Here is a 15,256-nt window from a genome sequence, read left to right as displayed (position 1 = left end):
ATTTTGATGTTCAATGTCAAACTTCATACGTGCCAGGCGGGCCATCTTGGGCTGGTGGACCTTTCGGGTGCTTCAGGATTTCTATCTATTGTGGAATAGCGTGTTATGGGTTGCTTGCTTACTGTGGTCCCAACTGTCTTGAAATCATTAACAAGCTTCCTCCGTGTAGTTCAGGGCTTTTTAACCTTTCTCGTGATCATCTTTACCCCATTGGGGAAATCTTGCAGGGAGCTCCAGACCAAGGACAATTGATAGTTATTTAGTATTCTTCTATTTCCAAATAATGGCCCCAACAGTTGTCTCCTTCTCACCAAGCTGCTGTCTCTAGCCCTATAATCTTGTCCCTGACATCCTTTGAAACCTTTTTGGTCTTGGACCATGGTGGTGTAGAGGTTGAAATGGAAAATACAGCTTCTGTTGGCAGGCATCTTTTATATACATCATAAGCTGACTCAGGAGTACTGTCTTAAAGTGACTTATCTGTGGTCCATGTGGCACATAACCAATCTTTGGAGACAGAATTCTTGCTGGTTGGTAGGGATCAAATACTTGTTTGACTGAAATGCAAATCAATGTATAACTTTATATAAATGTGTACCCACACTTTTTGGTTGATATTTGTTTCCATTAGTTCAAATAAACCTACCATAGACCCTTCATATCTTTGTAAGCAGGCAAACTTCCAATATCGGCAGGGGATCAAATAATGGGTTTAATGGGTTCTCATGCTATTTAAATAAAAATAGCATGAGAACAGATGGTGAAGATGTAAAACAAGCAATTGGTTTGATTGCCCTATACATTTTATTTACTGGTATACATATATATAGCCTATATTTTAATACTGGGGTGTATACATAAACATGACGTTGAGCGCAAAGTAAAGGCTCTGCAGCGCCACCTGGTGTTTATTGATCGTAACTCAAGGCGGATGCAGAGGAAGCCGGGAATTTTCCCAGAAACCCTTTCGCCGAAGCCCTATAAAAGTTCATGCGACACGTTTACACGGCCTCATTCATCGGTGGTGTTACCTCGAGTGTCATGTAAGTAGCTGTTCTTCTTTTTAGTATCTAGGTTTTGGGGTTGTGAAGTTAGCACGAAGTAGATTTTAAAATGGTTTTTATTTATCCTAGTTTTGAGTTTTAAGTAAATGTGCAGGTTATTTGTGGACGTTGTCAGCGGACTCAAATAACTGCGTAATTAACGTTGCAATTGAGTTTGTGTTTAAAGCACATTACTGAATAACAAGTATCAAACGTTTGGTTACAAAATAAGAGTTTTGTTTGATCACGTTTTTTCGTTCGTGAGCTTTTGGGGTTCTGGCTTAAATAAAAAAACCTTTGCAGTTTGATTATTCCTTAATGCACAAACCCAAGTCTAAATATCGAGTACTTATTTTGAAACCAAATACATTATTAGCGAGAATATAAGGGCTGTTAACGCAGGGCGGAACACGTGGTTAAGGTGGTGTTAGCTTTAGCATGGCCTCGTGCCGCACTTACGTGATGAAAAATAATGTTGGTAGGGACATCTGATATTAAGTGATGAATGCCAACTTTTCTGATCAGTGTATTTTGTTGTGCATGACTTGTTTATATTTTAGTTGTATCGAACTAAGGGCGTATTTCTGTTTTCAGATGCAATTCGGTCAATAATGGAGACGATGGCTTGCAGGTAAAGATAACGAAACTCGTCAATAAAAATGTAACTAGTTCAAGCCCATGATGATGCAAAAGTATAAGAGTAGTGGACAGAAGTGATTTCTGACAATTTTTACACTGAGGCTTTATGAACTTAAGCTTTTATTTTGAATGCTCGGTGCAGAGTTGTAATGAGTTTCTGTTTGCAGGGGTTCTCAACGCAGCTGGCCCAACAAGGTATATTTGAGATATATATATATCAATCGAATTCATGATTGTGCTTATGATGACCTTATTTGCTACTCTTGAGATCAGTATGATGATAAATTCAACCACATGTTTGTAATCTGAAGCACAATATTGCAAAACTTTACAGATGTATGTTTTCTGGGTTATCCTCATTTAGTCTTTTTTTTCCTCATAGGGACCCATGCAGTCCTGGTTAAATGAGAGGTGAGCTCTTTCTACATGATATGCATTTAGAGACAACGCTCTGTTAATGATGATTGTTTTAAAACAATGGGAATCTCTCTGAATTAGAATGAAAGAGATCTATGTACTGATACAGGGTGTTTTTAAGATCTCTCTTCTGTTTTACATTGGCACTGTATTAAACAACACTTTGATTGTGCAGGTTGCTCTGGAAACATGGACTGACTCGAAGTCGCTGTCCCCATTTATACATGGTACAGAATTTCTTTTTTTTGGGGGGTGGTTTTTAAGATCTGTGACGCATGTGATGACAGCATAGTTCAGCAGAAAAACCATGTTGAACACAGAGCAATGTCTTTCGCTCCTAGCTGATGCATCAGTGGTTCTTTATGCCTCCTGTATAAATGCGTTTGGTGTCTTACCTGTGGTTTTCTTTGCAGAAAGATGGGGTTTGCTGAAAGCATTCCGACCTGGTAAGTTGCTTGACTCGGGCTTTGTCTCGCATGTCCTAGTGCATTTGATGACAGCATAGTTCAGCAGAAAAACCATGTTGAACACAGAGCAATGTCTTTCGCTCCTAGCTGATGCAATATTCTTTATACTAAGGTGACATGTAGTTGTGATTCTGTAGCTAATTTTAATATTTTGTCCCGCTTTAGATTTGCAGTGTAAAGGCTGGCTATGGAAATACTGGATGTTTAGGCCAGTTTGCTTCTGGTAAGTGTTGTTAGTACCGCTAATCTGAAATGCGAAGTCTCAAACTGATGATTTTGAATCAGGTCTCCTATCTTGTTGAGGATCCTATAACACTTTTTTCTGATTGAGCCTGGTTTGGTAAAAATATTTTTTACATTAACATGCTTTTGTTAATAAAACGTTTCTTGCATTTTAGGTGGTGTCTGAGCAGGGCAAGAGACGGACGGTCTCACTAAATTCTGGACCCATGATGTCTCGTGTTTGCTCTGGCTATGTAAGTTTGCCTTGTAACTGTAGTAGTACACGTTTTGTATGACTGCTGTGACGAATTACATCCTCTGACTTAACCATGGAGGTTGGATATTAGCTCTGTCTGAGCTGGTCCTTTAAGGTCTAAATTCTGAACCTTTTTGGATGGTTTTGGTTCTAACAGCTTTCTGATCATTGACAGGTTGCAGAGACTTTCTCCGGTCCACATGGAGTTGAGTGCATGTTCCCATTACAGGTTTGTTTGCCTCCATATCCTATTGTCACATGATGTTTGGTTTCATGATGTTTCAAATGTCTGACCTGAACACTTGTGTGGACAGTCTTTAACTGAAACCAAGGTCCTCAGTTGGACCAGATTATAGTTTTGTGATCAACTAACCCACTGCATGTCATTTTAAAGGAGGTGCTGACGTCACGTCTTTGAGGAACCTTAAGGTGGGTTCTCTCCTAAATTCCTTTGTTTTTCTATCAACCTGTGATGACCTGATTCTGCCAAATGAGTCTGCTGATTATACCCATTACCGTTCCATTTATTTCTGAGGTTGACTTTTTTCCTGGATTTTAAATGTTTGGGATTTCTGCGTTTTCTAAGTTCTGTTTCTTTTCAACAGGATGTCTTCTCTGGTTTGGGGATTTAACTGGTTGAGGCCAATTCTTCAAATTACTGCAAAGGCTCACCTACTGTTTCATGACCATTGAGCTTGCATTTCTGTGTTTGTGTCTGGTTCCCTGTTTTACTTTGTAGTTTGCCAGATCTCCATTGTTTTGCTATTTATGTAACCGACTACAGTAAAGATTATTCTGGTTTTACTGAAACAAAGTATAATTCTAATTGGAATTAATGTAACTTATTACCACACTAGACACCATTCCTGACAAAGTGAGGGGTTGAAGAGAAGATTGTACTAAAAGTAATTGCATGCAAATTATTAGTTGAGCATCTTGTTTGTTCATGTGTTAATCAACTGATTCATGTAATGACTTGTTCATCTGCAAAATAAAGTTACTTTATAAATGGAAAACTGTTGTGTTCTAGTTAATATCTAAATGCAGCTGCATTTTAATGACTGAAATCGACCAACAAAAAACTGTTCTCTTGTGACACGATGTAATTTCATTAGTACTCAGTTCAGGGTAAAGTTTCTGGGTTTTTTAGACTACAATATATAAGGGCTTTCACAAATGTAAATTTCAAAGTGAAATTGGGTTACTTAAAACAACACACATGTGGCTTTGCTTCCATAGTATAATCAAACTTAAACCAAGTAACCACACGCTTGTGATTTGCTCATCCCATTCTGCGCAAAAGTAACGGGTGTCACGTGATGACCATTTGTTTTAATGTCAGCAGTCTGTATAGCGATTTCTATATTAAATTATCAATTGCCTTCACATTCAGAATACATTTTATAAGAATACGAGTTTTTTCCTGATTGAATGAGTTTAGTGTCCAGAAAGATAAGTCCCGCCCATTTTCCCTTTTGAACCCTGTGACGTCGTAGTCCAGTTCGCTCGCTGGCCTGCCTTCGGTGAGACTGATGCAGTATATTGAATGGATCCTAGAATTATTGCTGATAGCTCAATGATACATTTGTTTCATCATCTATATTTCCTTCGGCACAGATGATTTCAATCGTAATCTTGCTGTTAGCTGTTTCGGCAGAAGCGGATCTTTTTCAATTCGACAGCATTTCAAATGTTTCTACCTATTATTTCAATTACATCTATTGCAATATATGGGAAGGGGACTGTCAGCCAAACCAAGATGATGCGACCCAACAAGGTAAAATATAGTGTTTGCATACGCTAGTTAATAGTTCAACAATAACGCAATGCATAATGTAAAATGCGTTATGTAGTCAAATACGGAATAATGCAACAGTCAAGCTCGTGCATAATAAAAGTACGGTAATAAAAATGTAACCGTGTTACATGGCTTTGAATAGAAAAGCTTAAAATATGTAATTGTAAAATAGCATTTTTTTATTGATTTTTAAAAAGGGTTTTATTTGTTTGTGGAGCACTCGTATTTGTGTTTAATTTGTATTAATATGATATAATGCTATTTCCACAGTGCCTACCGGGGACATTTGGTCAAGCTTTCCCCAGTATTACACCGGTATGCTAATGGCTTGGTATTGCAGCCTGGGTCAGTGCTGTGATACAGGGGATTGTAGGATTACAAAAAACATCACAGGTAAAACAATCCCTCATCATCCTTCTTTTACAAAAACATTCATGGTTCCTGCTATCATAGAAAACTTGGACCAGGTACCCTTACTAGACTCTTCTAATATGTTCAGTTTGTTTAAAATGGTTCTGTTTGAGTTCATTCATTTTTAATAATGTTCAGGACTGGAAAGAGATCTGCAGGTAAAGCTCCACGGTCAGCACCTGGCCCAGTCAGTGGTCCTAAAAGCGATTCAAGGCTTCATCAACAACCCAGAGTCCAATAAGCCACTGACTCTCTCCTTTCACGGCTGGTCTGGAACAGGCAAGAACTATGTGGCTCGGATAGTGGCGGACAACCTGTACCGGGATGGTATAAAGAGTGAATGCGTGCGTTTGTTCATTGCCCCATTCCATTTTCCTCACGCGAGACTGGTGGACGTGTACAAGGTGAGTGAAGCTTGAAAGCCTTTTACACAAGATTATTGGTTAGAGTAAATCCACAAACCGCAGTTGATTTCTTAATAAAAAAATATTAAATCATTCTTGCAACACAGCTCGCATAGGCAGAGGTCCAATACACTATTTGGACTTCTGGGGAACATGTACTACTGCCACTAGATGTGGTACCATTGTGCAATTACACAATTCCTGACATTTTGTGAACATACTTGGTTACAGTTGATACGAAGAATTTTGAAATGTACTTCTAAATGTTATTGAATGCTTGATCAGTGTTTGTATTTATTATGTGGTTGTGTTTGTGATCAGGGCCAGCTGAGAGAAGCGATTCGAGACATGGTTCTCAGGTGCCCTCAGACTCTCTTTATTTTTGATGAGGCTGAGAAGCTGCACCCAGGTCTCATTGATGCTATAAAGCCCTACATGGACCATTATGATAATGTGGATGGGGTCAACTATAGGAGAGCCATATTTCTCTTCTTAAGGTGAGTTCTTGACAGGGCTTAACATTTATACAACCCCACAGAATATTGACCAGACACCTGAAATCTGCACACATTACTCAAATGCCAGTCATTTACAAAGTTCCTGCTCCCAGCGGCACTAAATCAATGCTATTATTCAGATTCCTATTGCTCGAAAATAATGCTTGAACATGCTGTTTTACATGCTTTAGCAATATTGGTGGTGGGGCCATCAATGATGTGGCACTAGATTTTTGGCATTCGGGACAAAACCGCGAAGACATTGGCATGGAGGACTTGGAACATCTTCTGAGGGCTGAAGCTATGGAGGCAGAAGGTAAATAGTCAGTCACGTCATAATAACGATTAAATCAAGTTGCAGCTTAAAGGGATAGTTCACCCAAAAATGAAGATTCTGTCATGAATTACTCACCCTCAAGTTATTTCAAACCAGTATACATTACTTTGTGTTGATGTAGAATGTATGCAACAGAGATTTCCGGGCCACCATTGACTACCACAGTAGAAATGTATTTATTATTTGCTCTGTTTAAGACAAAATCAATTATTGTGAAGAATTTAGGAACACAAACGGTTTCTGGGTAGTCAATTGTGGCCCAGTTCAATGGTTGTCTTAGTTGCTAAAATTCTTCCAAATATCTATGTGTTCAAGCGAAAACAAAAGTTTTGGAACAACTTTTGGAGGTTGAGTAAATCATGACAGAATTTTTATTTTTGGGCGAACTGTCCCTTTAAATCAAAATTGGTATAATTGATCATTTTATCATCCCTCATGTTGGTGGGAACATATGTAACTTTTATATATAATCCACAAAAAAAAAAACATGCACAATGCTTAGAAGTCTTACTCTAAATAAGAGAATGATTGCCTGATATTTATATTTGATTTTTTCAGGAGGTTTCGCCCAAAGCGAGCTAATGTCAGGCCATCTGATTGACTTCTTTGTACCGTTCCTGCCACTGGAGTATCGTCATGTAAAGCTGTGTGCCCGTGATGCGTATGCAGCTCGTGGCCTTGAACCAGATGAGGGAACACTGGATGAAGTGGCCAAAGCCATGTTGTATGTTCCCAAGGAGGAGAAACTTTTCTCTGCACAGGGATGCAAATCAATTCCCCAAAGGATCAATTTCTTTCTACCATAACGGTGAATGTGAACATGATCACTAAAGTATATACTTGAACAACAGTATACAACAGAACAACAATATATACTTTACTTGAATGAAGCTGAAATAAAGCTGCCCAATGCAAGATATAAGTGATACATGAATATGCATTACAAAAGAGTTGCAACTCTGTACCTCATATTCTTTAAAAACTCTTGAGGACAGGGAGAATAGAAGTCAAACTCTAGTTTAATAGTTTTTTTAAAAGAACTTTACATGTAGTTTTATCTTATCTACTTCTCCAAACATTGAAGTTTACATGCATTTGTGAGACCGTAAGCAACTTGTTTGTGAATACACAGGCTGTGTTTACAGTCATGCAAATACAGTGGCAGACAAGCAGAGCACTACAAATAAACTGTTCCGCCTTTAAACCCTTTGCCTGTTAAGCTTTCATTGTTGCTGCGTTACTGTAAATAGGTTTTATTTAGCAGACAAATTATTTTCTGTAGTAACTGAATCCCTTCCACACATGCTGTGAATGCAACCAGGTGGTACTTAACCTGGAATTGCTATGTTCCACACATTTTGGGGCATATTTTAAAATCATTGTCATCATAGATATTTAACATATTTCAATCTTGTATACATTGTATTTTTGTTTTGCACATCATACGTATGTGTGTATGTTTGTACTAGAACACAACCACGTAACAGAGATGATTTTGTGTTCAGTTTAAAGTGGTAAGCTTGACAACAACACTTAAGATATCATCGGTTTCATTTATTGTATTTTGAGTCTTGTATACACTACTAATGCCAGCGCTCATTTTTTCAAATCAGTAAAGTGGAAATAAGGTTTATGAGCTTTTGTTTTATCTTTTTATTTTTTCAGCCTTGATAATGTTTGAAGGTTTAATGTTTTAATAAACTATTCTAATTAACCAGATAAGGAGACCTTTTTCTCCACAGATGTTTGTTGGAAACCCATCTGTTTCTCAGCAACACTTTTTTAATGCAACAAAATATTCAGGATTTGATTGTGGTTACTGTATGTTATTTACATGGTGAAAGAGTATCCTTTATGAAAATGAACCATGGTTTAACTTTAACCCGTAGTTTTGGGGTTTATTTTTAAACCATAGTAACCACAAATGTACTATGGTTTCAACTAAATAACTATGTTTAACCTTGCACATGTGGTAAAACAATTGGTAATCAACCTTCCCACACTTAAACCATGGTTAATTTCCCTAGGGGAAGCAGTAAACAACTTTAAATTATGCATTTTATGTCGATGTGATAGCAGACAACAGCTAGGAATGGTTAAAATCTTTCAATTTATATTTCTTTAAAGTGAAAATAAAATATGATTGTGCCAAAATAAGGTCTTGATTTAGGGTGTGGATTTACCTGATCTCTTTACAGCTTTATTAAACAGGATTCAGTAGGAAATACATAAAAGTTGTATTGTTCCTGATCCACTTCACCTGTAAATGAGATATAATGATAGTTATAAATTACCATAAATGTTTATGGGATCACAAAACCAGCCTTAAGTAGCACAGGAACATTTTAGTGAAAGACAAAAACACATTGTGTGGGTCAAATTATTGATTTTTTATGCTGAAAATCATTACGATATTAAGTAAAGATCATGTTCCATAAAGATTTTTGTAAATTTTCAATACGAAATATATAAAAACCTTATTTTGTGAGTGGATGGCCTGCTACAGGGTCTACGATTAACAACTTCAAAGGCTATTTACTCAATATTTAGATTTTTGCACCCTTTGATTCCATAGTTTTACACTGTTGTATCTCCACCAGATATTGTTCTATCCTAACAACCCGAACATCAATAAAAATATGATTAGATTAGATTAAACTTTATTGTTATTACACATATACAAGTACAGTGTAACGAAATGTAGTTTAGGTCTAACCAGGAGTGCAAATAGCAAGGATATACAGTGAATAAATACAGAATACAATATTAGGAAAATATTATACAGTGGGTACGGACTATGAAAATATTTACAGTAGGTATGTACTATATACAATATATACAGATGGCTATATACTATGAACATTAATGTACAGGTGGCTATGAACAGATAACAGTTTCGACTAAAAGCTTAATTATTCATCTTTCAGTTGATGTAAAAATCTTAATTTCGAAAAATGGACCCATAAGACTGGTTTAGTTGTCCAGGGTCACATATATGAAGAGTTTGGTTCCAAAATAAGATAACTCGTGTTTTTTATTGTGCATTGCAATATCAATCAAACTGCTGTTGGTTTGTTTTGATTGAAGCCATAATGACAAAAAACGCACAGCTAACTAACACAATAAGACATGATTTTCAAACATTAAAAACATCTCATATTAAAAAGTCTCAGCAAACAGGATTCGTCTATGTGTGCAAACGCGTGGTCAGCTGCCATTGGCCAACTCCAGGATATTCCGCAAATGAAGCTGATTGGCCGGCTGATGTGACGTTAGAGTCTCCAGCTTCCGACCAATCAAAGCCAGCCATCTGTTCTCAGGCTAGAGGCAAGACTGCTCGTCCGCACATTTCGGAAGGCATGTTAAGATCCTAAACTAACAGTAGTCCTTATAGAAATAGCCGAGCCTTGTATTGCTTAATACATTTTTCTTTATATTTTTCTAGTCTTCCCCTTAAATAAGGGAGTACATTCTGTGCGAGGATGACGACGTTATATTTGCTGTGTATGGCCGTGTCCGTCGCTTCAATAACAGCAGAATCGACTGTTTATTTCCGAGAGCAATTTGAAGACGGTGGTAAGTCATGCATTATTATTCTTATTTATTTAAAGCTTTATTTTTGTCTTTCGAGCATGGGATGGAGTCACCAAAGGCTTGTTTTTCTGTGATGTTGTCACTTGCTCAATGGCTTGACACTAACACACTTAAATGTAATTATAAATCCGCATCAAGAATGATAGAATTTGATCAGATACCAGCATATCTTCAATTATAACAATTACGTTAGCCAAGAAATTGTCATGGATAAATGACGGTCTTGTCTAAATTTACATTTTGTTTATAATTATGCAAGCGTGTATGCTGATGCTAGATTGTGATTTCATATTCATATTAATTAATCACATTTGTCATGTCAATAATCTATAATTGCAGACAGTTGGAGGAGCCGATGGGTGGAATCCAATCACAAATCCGACTACGGGAAATTTGTGCTCACTGCAGGCAAATTTTATGGCGATGCCGACAAAGACAAGGGTGAGTACTGCATTGTGAAATTAACTGTAACGCTCGACGCAAATCAGTTTTAATTTGTGGTTTCCACCGGCTTGCGTTATTTTACGTAATAAATACTGCGCAGGGAAGGGCTACGGCATGTGACGTCACCGCCGCGCTCTTCTGCGCAGCAAGCATGTCACAGCATCTCAAACGTACTGTGTTTGAAAACCTAATAAAGCCACATGTACTGTAAACACAGGCCGAGTGCCTGACTCTAGTTTCAAACGTTAAGAATTTGAATGTCCATAATAAAGTATGATGTAACGCATGACCTTAAATGTCTTGTTGTGAACGGACAGGTCTTCAGACCAGCCTGGATGCCCATTTCTATGCGCTGTCATCTCGATTTGAGGATTTCAGCAACAAGGACCAGTCCCTTGTGATCCAGTTCACTGTTAAACACGAGCAGAGCATTGACTGTGGCGGTGGATACATTAAGCTTTTCCCATCAGACCTAAAGCAGGAAGACATGCATGGAGACTCTGTATATAATATTATGTTTGGTAAGTGTTTCAAATGATTGTTTTACGCTTTTGATAAGCATTAACTCTAATAAGTGGAGGCGTTTAAACTGTATTAAGCTAATGTGTAATCGTACATTGCTATAAATATTAATTTCCAATAAGACATGATTTTTGCGTAGGATAAACCACATTTTTGACCCTCAGTCAATGGACTTAAAAACATGTCTTGTCTTCTCCAGGTCCTGACATTTGCGGCCCTGGCACCAAGAAAGTGCATGTCATTTTCAATTACAAGGGCAAAAATCATTTGATCAACAAAGACATCAGATGCAAGGTAATCCTATTGTTTATTTGTCCCCATAAATTGACAGACTTGAGTCATAACGTCTTAAAAGTCTCATATTTTGTATCCTCCAGGATGATGAATACACCCACCTGTATACGTTAATCGTCAATCCTGACAACACTTATGAAGTCAAGATTGACAATAAGAAAGTAGAATCTGGATCTCTGGAAGAGGATTGGGACCTCCTGCCCCCTAAAAAGATAAAGGATCCGGAAGCGAAAAAGCCTGAGGATTGGGATGAGAGGGAGAAGATTGCCGACCCCGATGACAAGAAACCAGAGGTGAGACCAGCCATGTTTGTTGTCTGAAGGATTCTTTCTCTTGCCTGTTGCGAAACAGATGAACGGATCAAGTCACTGTTTATGATAAACATCAGTGCCCGTCAGATCTACTCGTGTCCTTCACTAAGTGCATTTAAAATTGTGAGATTTAAGAAACGCTCTTCTATTTATCATAGAAGTCATTTTAATGTTTTAATTGTCAAGTCAAAATCTCAACACATTACAATTCAGGCTGCATTTGGGATTCATTCTTCATTTAAAGGCTTTCATCAGAAATGAAAGACCAGCCACATACCTTTTTCTTGATAACCTATTGGCCTGCATAACATATAAAAAAAACTGCAAACTAATTTAAAGGAATTGTTCACTTTCAACATAGGTTTTCATGATAATTTACTAACCCCTGTTGTCATCCAAGATGTTTATGTATTTTTTCTTTAGTCGAAAAGAAATAAAGTTTTTTTTTAAGAAAACATTCCAGGATTATTCTCTATATCGTGGACTCCATGGACTCCAAACGGTTGAAGGTCAAAATGACAGTTTCAGTGCAGCTTTAAACAATACCAGACGATGAATAAGGGTCTTATCTAGTGAAACGATCTGTCATTTTCAAAATAAAACAAAAATATATATGCTTTATAAACACAAATGCTCGCCTTGCTCTGTTCTGCAAAGCGTGCTCACGACTTCACGTAATACGTAATTACAAATACGTGCAAGTACTAAGTCAAACGGCGTTTACAAAAAAGGGAGTTAAAAGATAAAACAATGATGTCGAACTATTTTGAAATTTGAGGAGAATATGGCATGGATTTTTTCGCCTTCCCCTACCACCGTCAAGCGTGACCTATTCAAAGTGAATACGTACTACGTGAAGTCGTAAACGTGCTTTGCAGAACAGAGCAAGGCGAGCATTTGTGTTTATAAAGCATATAGATTTTTATTTTTTTTAGAAAATGACAGATCGTTTCGCTAGATAAGATCGTGTAAAGCCCTTTGAAGCTGCACTGAAACTGTAATTTTGACCTTCAACCGTTTGGAGTCCATTGAAGTCCACCATATGGAGGAATAATCCTTGAATGTTTTCATCAAAAAACTAAATCTTTTTTCGACTAAAGAAAAAAAATACATAAACATCTTGGAAGACAACAGGGGTGAATAAATTATCATGAAAATGTTTGGTGAAAGTGAACAATTCCTTTAAGCAAATCCCATGATGATCTTTGCATGCACTGAATTTTAATGATTTATTATTATTAATTTATTGATATATTTTGTGAATGACTGGGGTTTCTTGCAAATTCCACCTCGGTTAAACCACATAACCCTGTATGCTTCTCTAGAACTGGGACAAACCCGAGAACATCCCTGATCCTGATGCCAAGAAACCTGAAGACTGGGATGATGAAATGGATGGGGAATGGGAACCACCCATGGTCACAAATCCTGAATACAAGGTACATCCTCTTCTTTTATTTTTACTTTGTAAATGAACATGGCGGTACTCGATGCTAAACATTGTACAAAAAGCGTTCTTGCAGTGAATTCTGTTGTCTCATTCTCAAACGTGTATTGGATCTTTTAGGGTGAGTGGAACCCCAGGCAAATCGACAATCCTGCTTACAAGGGGAAATGGGTACACCCTGAGATTGATAACCCTGAGTACACACCTGACAACGAAATCTACAAATATAATAGCATTGGAGTAATTGGACTGGACCTTTGGCAGGTATTGCAGATATATCCTTACTTTAACCAAAATGTCCCAAAGGCAGTTCTTATTTTAATTATGGTTTAAATATGCTTTAAGACACCTTTGCTTTTATTTTATCACAGGTTAAGGCTGGCACAATTTTTGACAGCTTTCTCATTACCAATGACCCAAAGCTGGCAGAAGAAGTTGGCAATGAAACTTGGGGTGTCACAAAGGTACGACTTCCAAACAATATATTTTCCTAAGTCATTTCTGTGCAGTAAATTCATACTTTTATCTATGCTTTGTCCTGTTGTTTTTTTATTTATTTAGGATGCAGAGAAGAAAATGAAGGAAAGTCAAGAAGAGGATGAGAGAAAGAAGCGTGAGGAAGAGGAAAAGACCAGAAAGGAAGATTCAAAGGACGAAGAGCAAGATGAGGAAAAGGACGAAGATGAAGAGGAGGAGGATGAGGAGGCAGAAGAGGAAGAGGAGGAGGAGGAGGAGGAAGAGGAAACAGACTCTAAACTCAAAGACGAGTTGTAGATTTAAATAAACTTGTGAAGAAATGCCTCATACCTTATGACTGATGAGGTACACGGCAAGAGAGCTGGACTAATGCTGGACGTTCTCTTCAGTTGGGTGTCAGATTATTCTGACAGTAGTTTTTGTCCATTCCCACTATTACAAAGCTATTTATAGATTTCATGATTTTCATTTGCCTCATGTCAAACTGGTCCCAAACATTTTTAAAAAGGGAGAATTGAAGGACCAATTCTCAAGTCTGTAATGAGAAGCAAGTTCCATAAACGTTTTTGTTTACAGGCATGATATCCAGTTAAAATTGTTAATTTAAGCAATTCATTTACATGGAACTTGAATCACAGCAGTCATCAACTGGTAGCTAAAGTTCTCAGACACTAGTATGAATACCTCGAAGAATATTTTCTTTCATTTTGTTAACTGTGTGGAGCGATTTCGAAGTAACCCTCTTTTTGAATTTGGCACCATTTTGTTCCCAGTTCGTTCCTGTTAGAGAATATTGTTTGAGTTTCATAGAGTGGGTTACGATATATGTTGTTTCTCATCTATAGCATTTTGGGTTTCAAAATGTGTTTGTGAGAGTGTGATGGGGTAGAAAGCGTCTTTGCTGTGTGTTTTGTCTGAACCCAGACCTCAAGTTCATGATATTCATATTTGTACGTTTTCTTGTAAGCACTGAGGATTTCACGAGCTTTGCTGTTGGCACTAGTTTTGGTCATGCCCTGGTCTGTAAGCAAGCTATTACGGAGCGATTCATTTCATTAAATATAAAATTAGCATGTTTGACAAACTGAATGTTTGACTTAACCATTAACAAGTAACATCAAACACCAGTAGTATTAAATAGCCACAAATCTATTTGAGGGTTTTTAAGCCTTTGCTTTGGTTCCTAAATTCTACACATTTTGCAATTAACGATTAAGTAAAGTAATGATTGGGGCCAGACTGAACCTGAAAAATAATGAAAGCTTCTGAGATTTCAAAGGTCTTTTCAGGAAGGTGTCATCTCATGGCAAAGATTTCACAGCCATTGTGAATATTGCACTGCTCTACTGCTTTCAACCATATTTTTCCCTTGGCAAAATAGATTGTGACCTTTTTTTAAAGATATATTTTGTACTTTTTGTTTAATGGATGTGTTCCTTGACTTATTAAATGAAGTGAAAAGCTCTGGAAGATGTTGTCGGGATAATAAAACTACAAAAAGAGTAATATACCTGTGAATCAATAATCTCATTTTTGAGTGTTAAACAATCAAATAAATCTAGACGTGACATTTCCTCGGGGCACTTAGATGGATGGGTTTAGAAACAATAAGGACACACTGAAACTGTAAACAATTCATATATCTCTAATTAATTATTGTATACATTTCTTTCATG

At 37.2% G+C, this 15,256-nt stretch overlaps 2 protein-coding genes and 1 long non-coding RNA gene across 5 annotated transcripts; all 3 read left to right on the top strand.

Annotated features, from left to right (window-relative positions):
- Positions 1 to 1,010: 1,010 nt before the first annotated feature.
- On the top strand, positions 1,011 to 4,056 carry LOC306900110. The gene is made up of 11 exons (XR_013787270.1): positions 1,011 to 1,043; positions 1,638 to 1,674; positions 1,850 to 1,877; positions 2,065 to 2,093; positions 2,275 to 2,326; positions 2,513 to 2,545; positions 2,732 to 2,789; positions 2,965 to 3,042; positions 3,220 to 3,273; positions 3,439 to 3,473; positions 3,650 to 4,056. It is a non-coding gene; the product is annotated as an uncharacterized lncRNA (long non-coding RNA).
- A 465-nt stretch (positions 4,057 to 4,521) lies between these two features.
- On the top strand, positions 4,522 to 8,641 carry tor3a (torsin family 3, member A). 2 transcript variants are annotated; one of them, XM_079468560.1, is made up of 7 exons: positions 4,522 to 4,567; positions 4,662 to 4,821; positions 5,113 to 5,235; positions 5,392 to 5,657; positions 5,979 to 6,154; positions 6,346 to 6,470; positions 7,050 to 8,641. In XM_079468560.1, exons 2-7 carry the CDS (start codon positions 4,662 to 4,664, stop codon positions 7,295 to 7,297), a joined length of 1,098 nt encoding a protein of 365 aa, XP_079324686.1. In that variant the 5' UTR covers positions 4,522 to 4,567; the 3' UTR covers positions 7,298 to 8,641. The 2 variants fall into 2 exon arrangements, with proteins under 2 accessions (XP_079324686.1, XP_079324685.1); XM_079468559.1 differs by having other exon boundaries at positions 4,529 to 4,821.
- Positions 8,642 to 9,750: 1,109 nt separating this feature from the next.
- Positions 9,751 to 15,149, top strand: LOC306900511 (calreticulin-like). 2 transcript variants are annotated; one of them, XM_079467562.1, is made up of 10 exons: positions 9,751 to 9,848; positions 9,937 to 10,067; positions 10,425 to 10,526; positions 10,847 to 11,050; positions 11,251 to 11,345; positions 11,429 to 11,638; positions 12,982 to 13,095; positions 13,224 to 13,367; positions 13,475 to 13,567; positions 13,665 to 15,096. In XM_079467562.1, the coding sequence occupies exons 2-10, from the start codon at positions 9,974 to 9,976 to the stop codon at positions 13,875 to 13,877; spliced, it is 1,269 nt and encodes a 422-aa protein (XP_079323688.1). In that variant the 5' UTR covers positions 9,751 to 9,848; positions 9,937 to 9,973; the 3' UTR covers positions 13,878 to 15,096. The 2 variants fall into 2 exon arrangements, with proteins under 2 accessions (XP_079323688.1, XP_079323687.1); XM_079467561.1 differs by having other exon boundaries at positions 9,781 to 10,067; positions 13,665 to 15,149.
- The last annotated feature ends 107 nt before the right edge of the window (positions 15,150 to 15,256 follow it).

The sequence above is a fragment of the Barbatula barbatula genome (genome assembly GCF_947034865.1).
Source record: "Barbatula barbatula genome assembly, chromosome: 11".
NCBI classification, from domain to species: domain Eukaryota; kingdom Metazoa; phylum Chordata; class Actinopteri; order Cypriniformes; family Nemacheilidae; genus Barbatula; species Barbatula barbatula.
This window is presented reverse-complemented; position numbering and strand designations above follow the sequence as displayed.

Bases quoted from the DNA above. Each gene is read 5' to 3' on its own strand.
- tor3a (XM_079468560.1), top strand. From the start codon at position 4,662: ATGATTTCAATCGTAATCTTGCTGTTAGCTGTTTCGGCAGAAGCGGAT. The intron at 6,155-6,345 runs GTGAGTTCTTGA...TACATGCTTTAG, and splicing joins GCCATATTTCTCTTCTTAAG to CAATATTGGTGGTGGGGCCA. The intron at 6,471-7,049 runs GTAAATAGTCAG...TGATTTTTTCAG, and splicing joins TGAAGCTATGGAGGCAGAAG to GAGGTTTCGCCCAAAGCGAG.
- LOC306900511 (XM_079467561.1), top strand. From the start codon at position 9,974: ATGACGACGTTATATTTGCTGTGTATGGCCGTGTCCGTCGCTTCAATA. The intron at 11,639-12,981 runs GTGAGACCAGCC...ATGCTTCTCTAG, and splicing joins CCGATGACAAGAAACCAGAG to AACTGGGACAAACCCGAGAA. The intron at 13,096-13,223 runs GTACATCCTCTT...TGGATCTTTTAG, and splicing joins TCACAAATCCTGAATACAAG to GGTGAGTGGAACCCCAGGCA.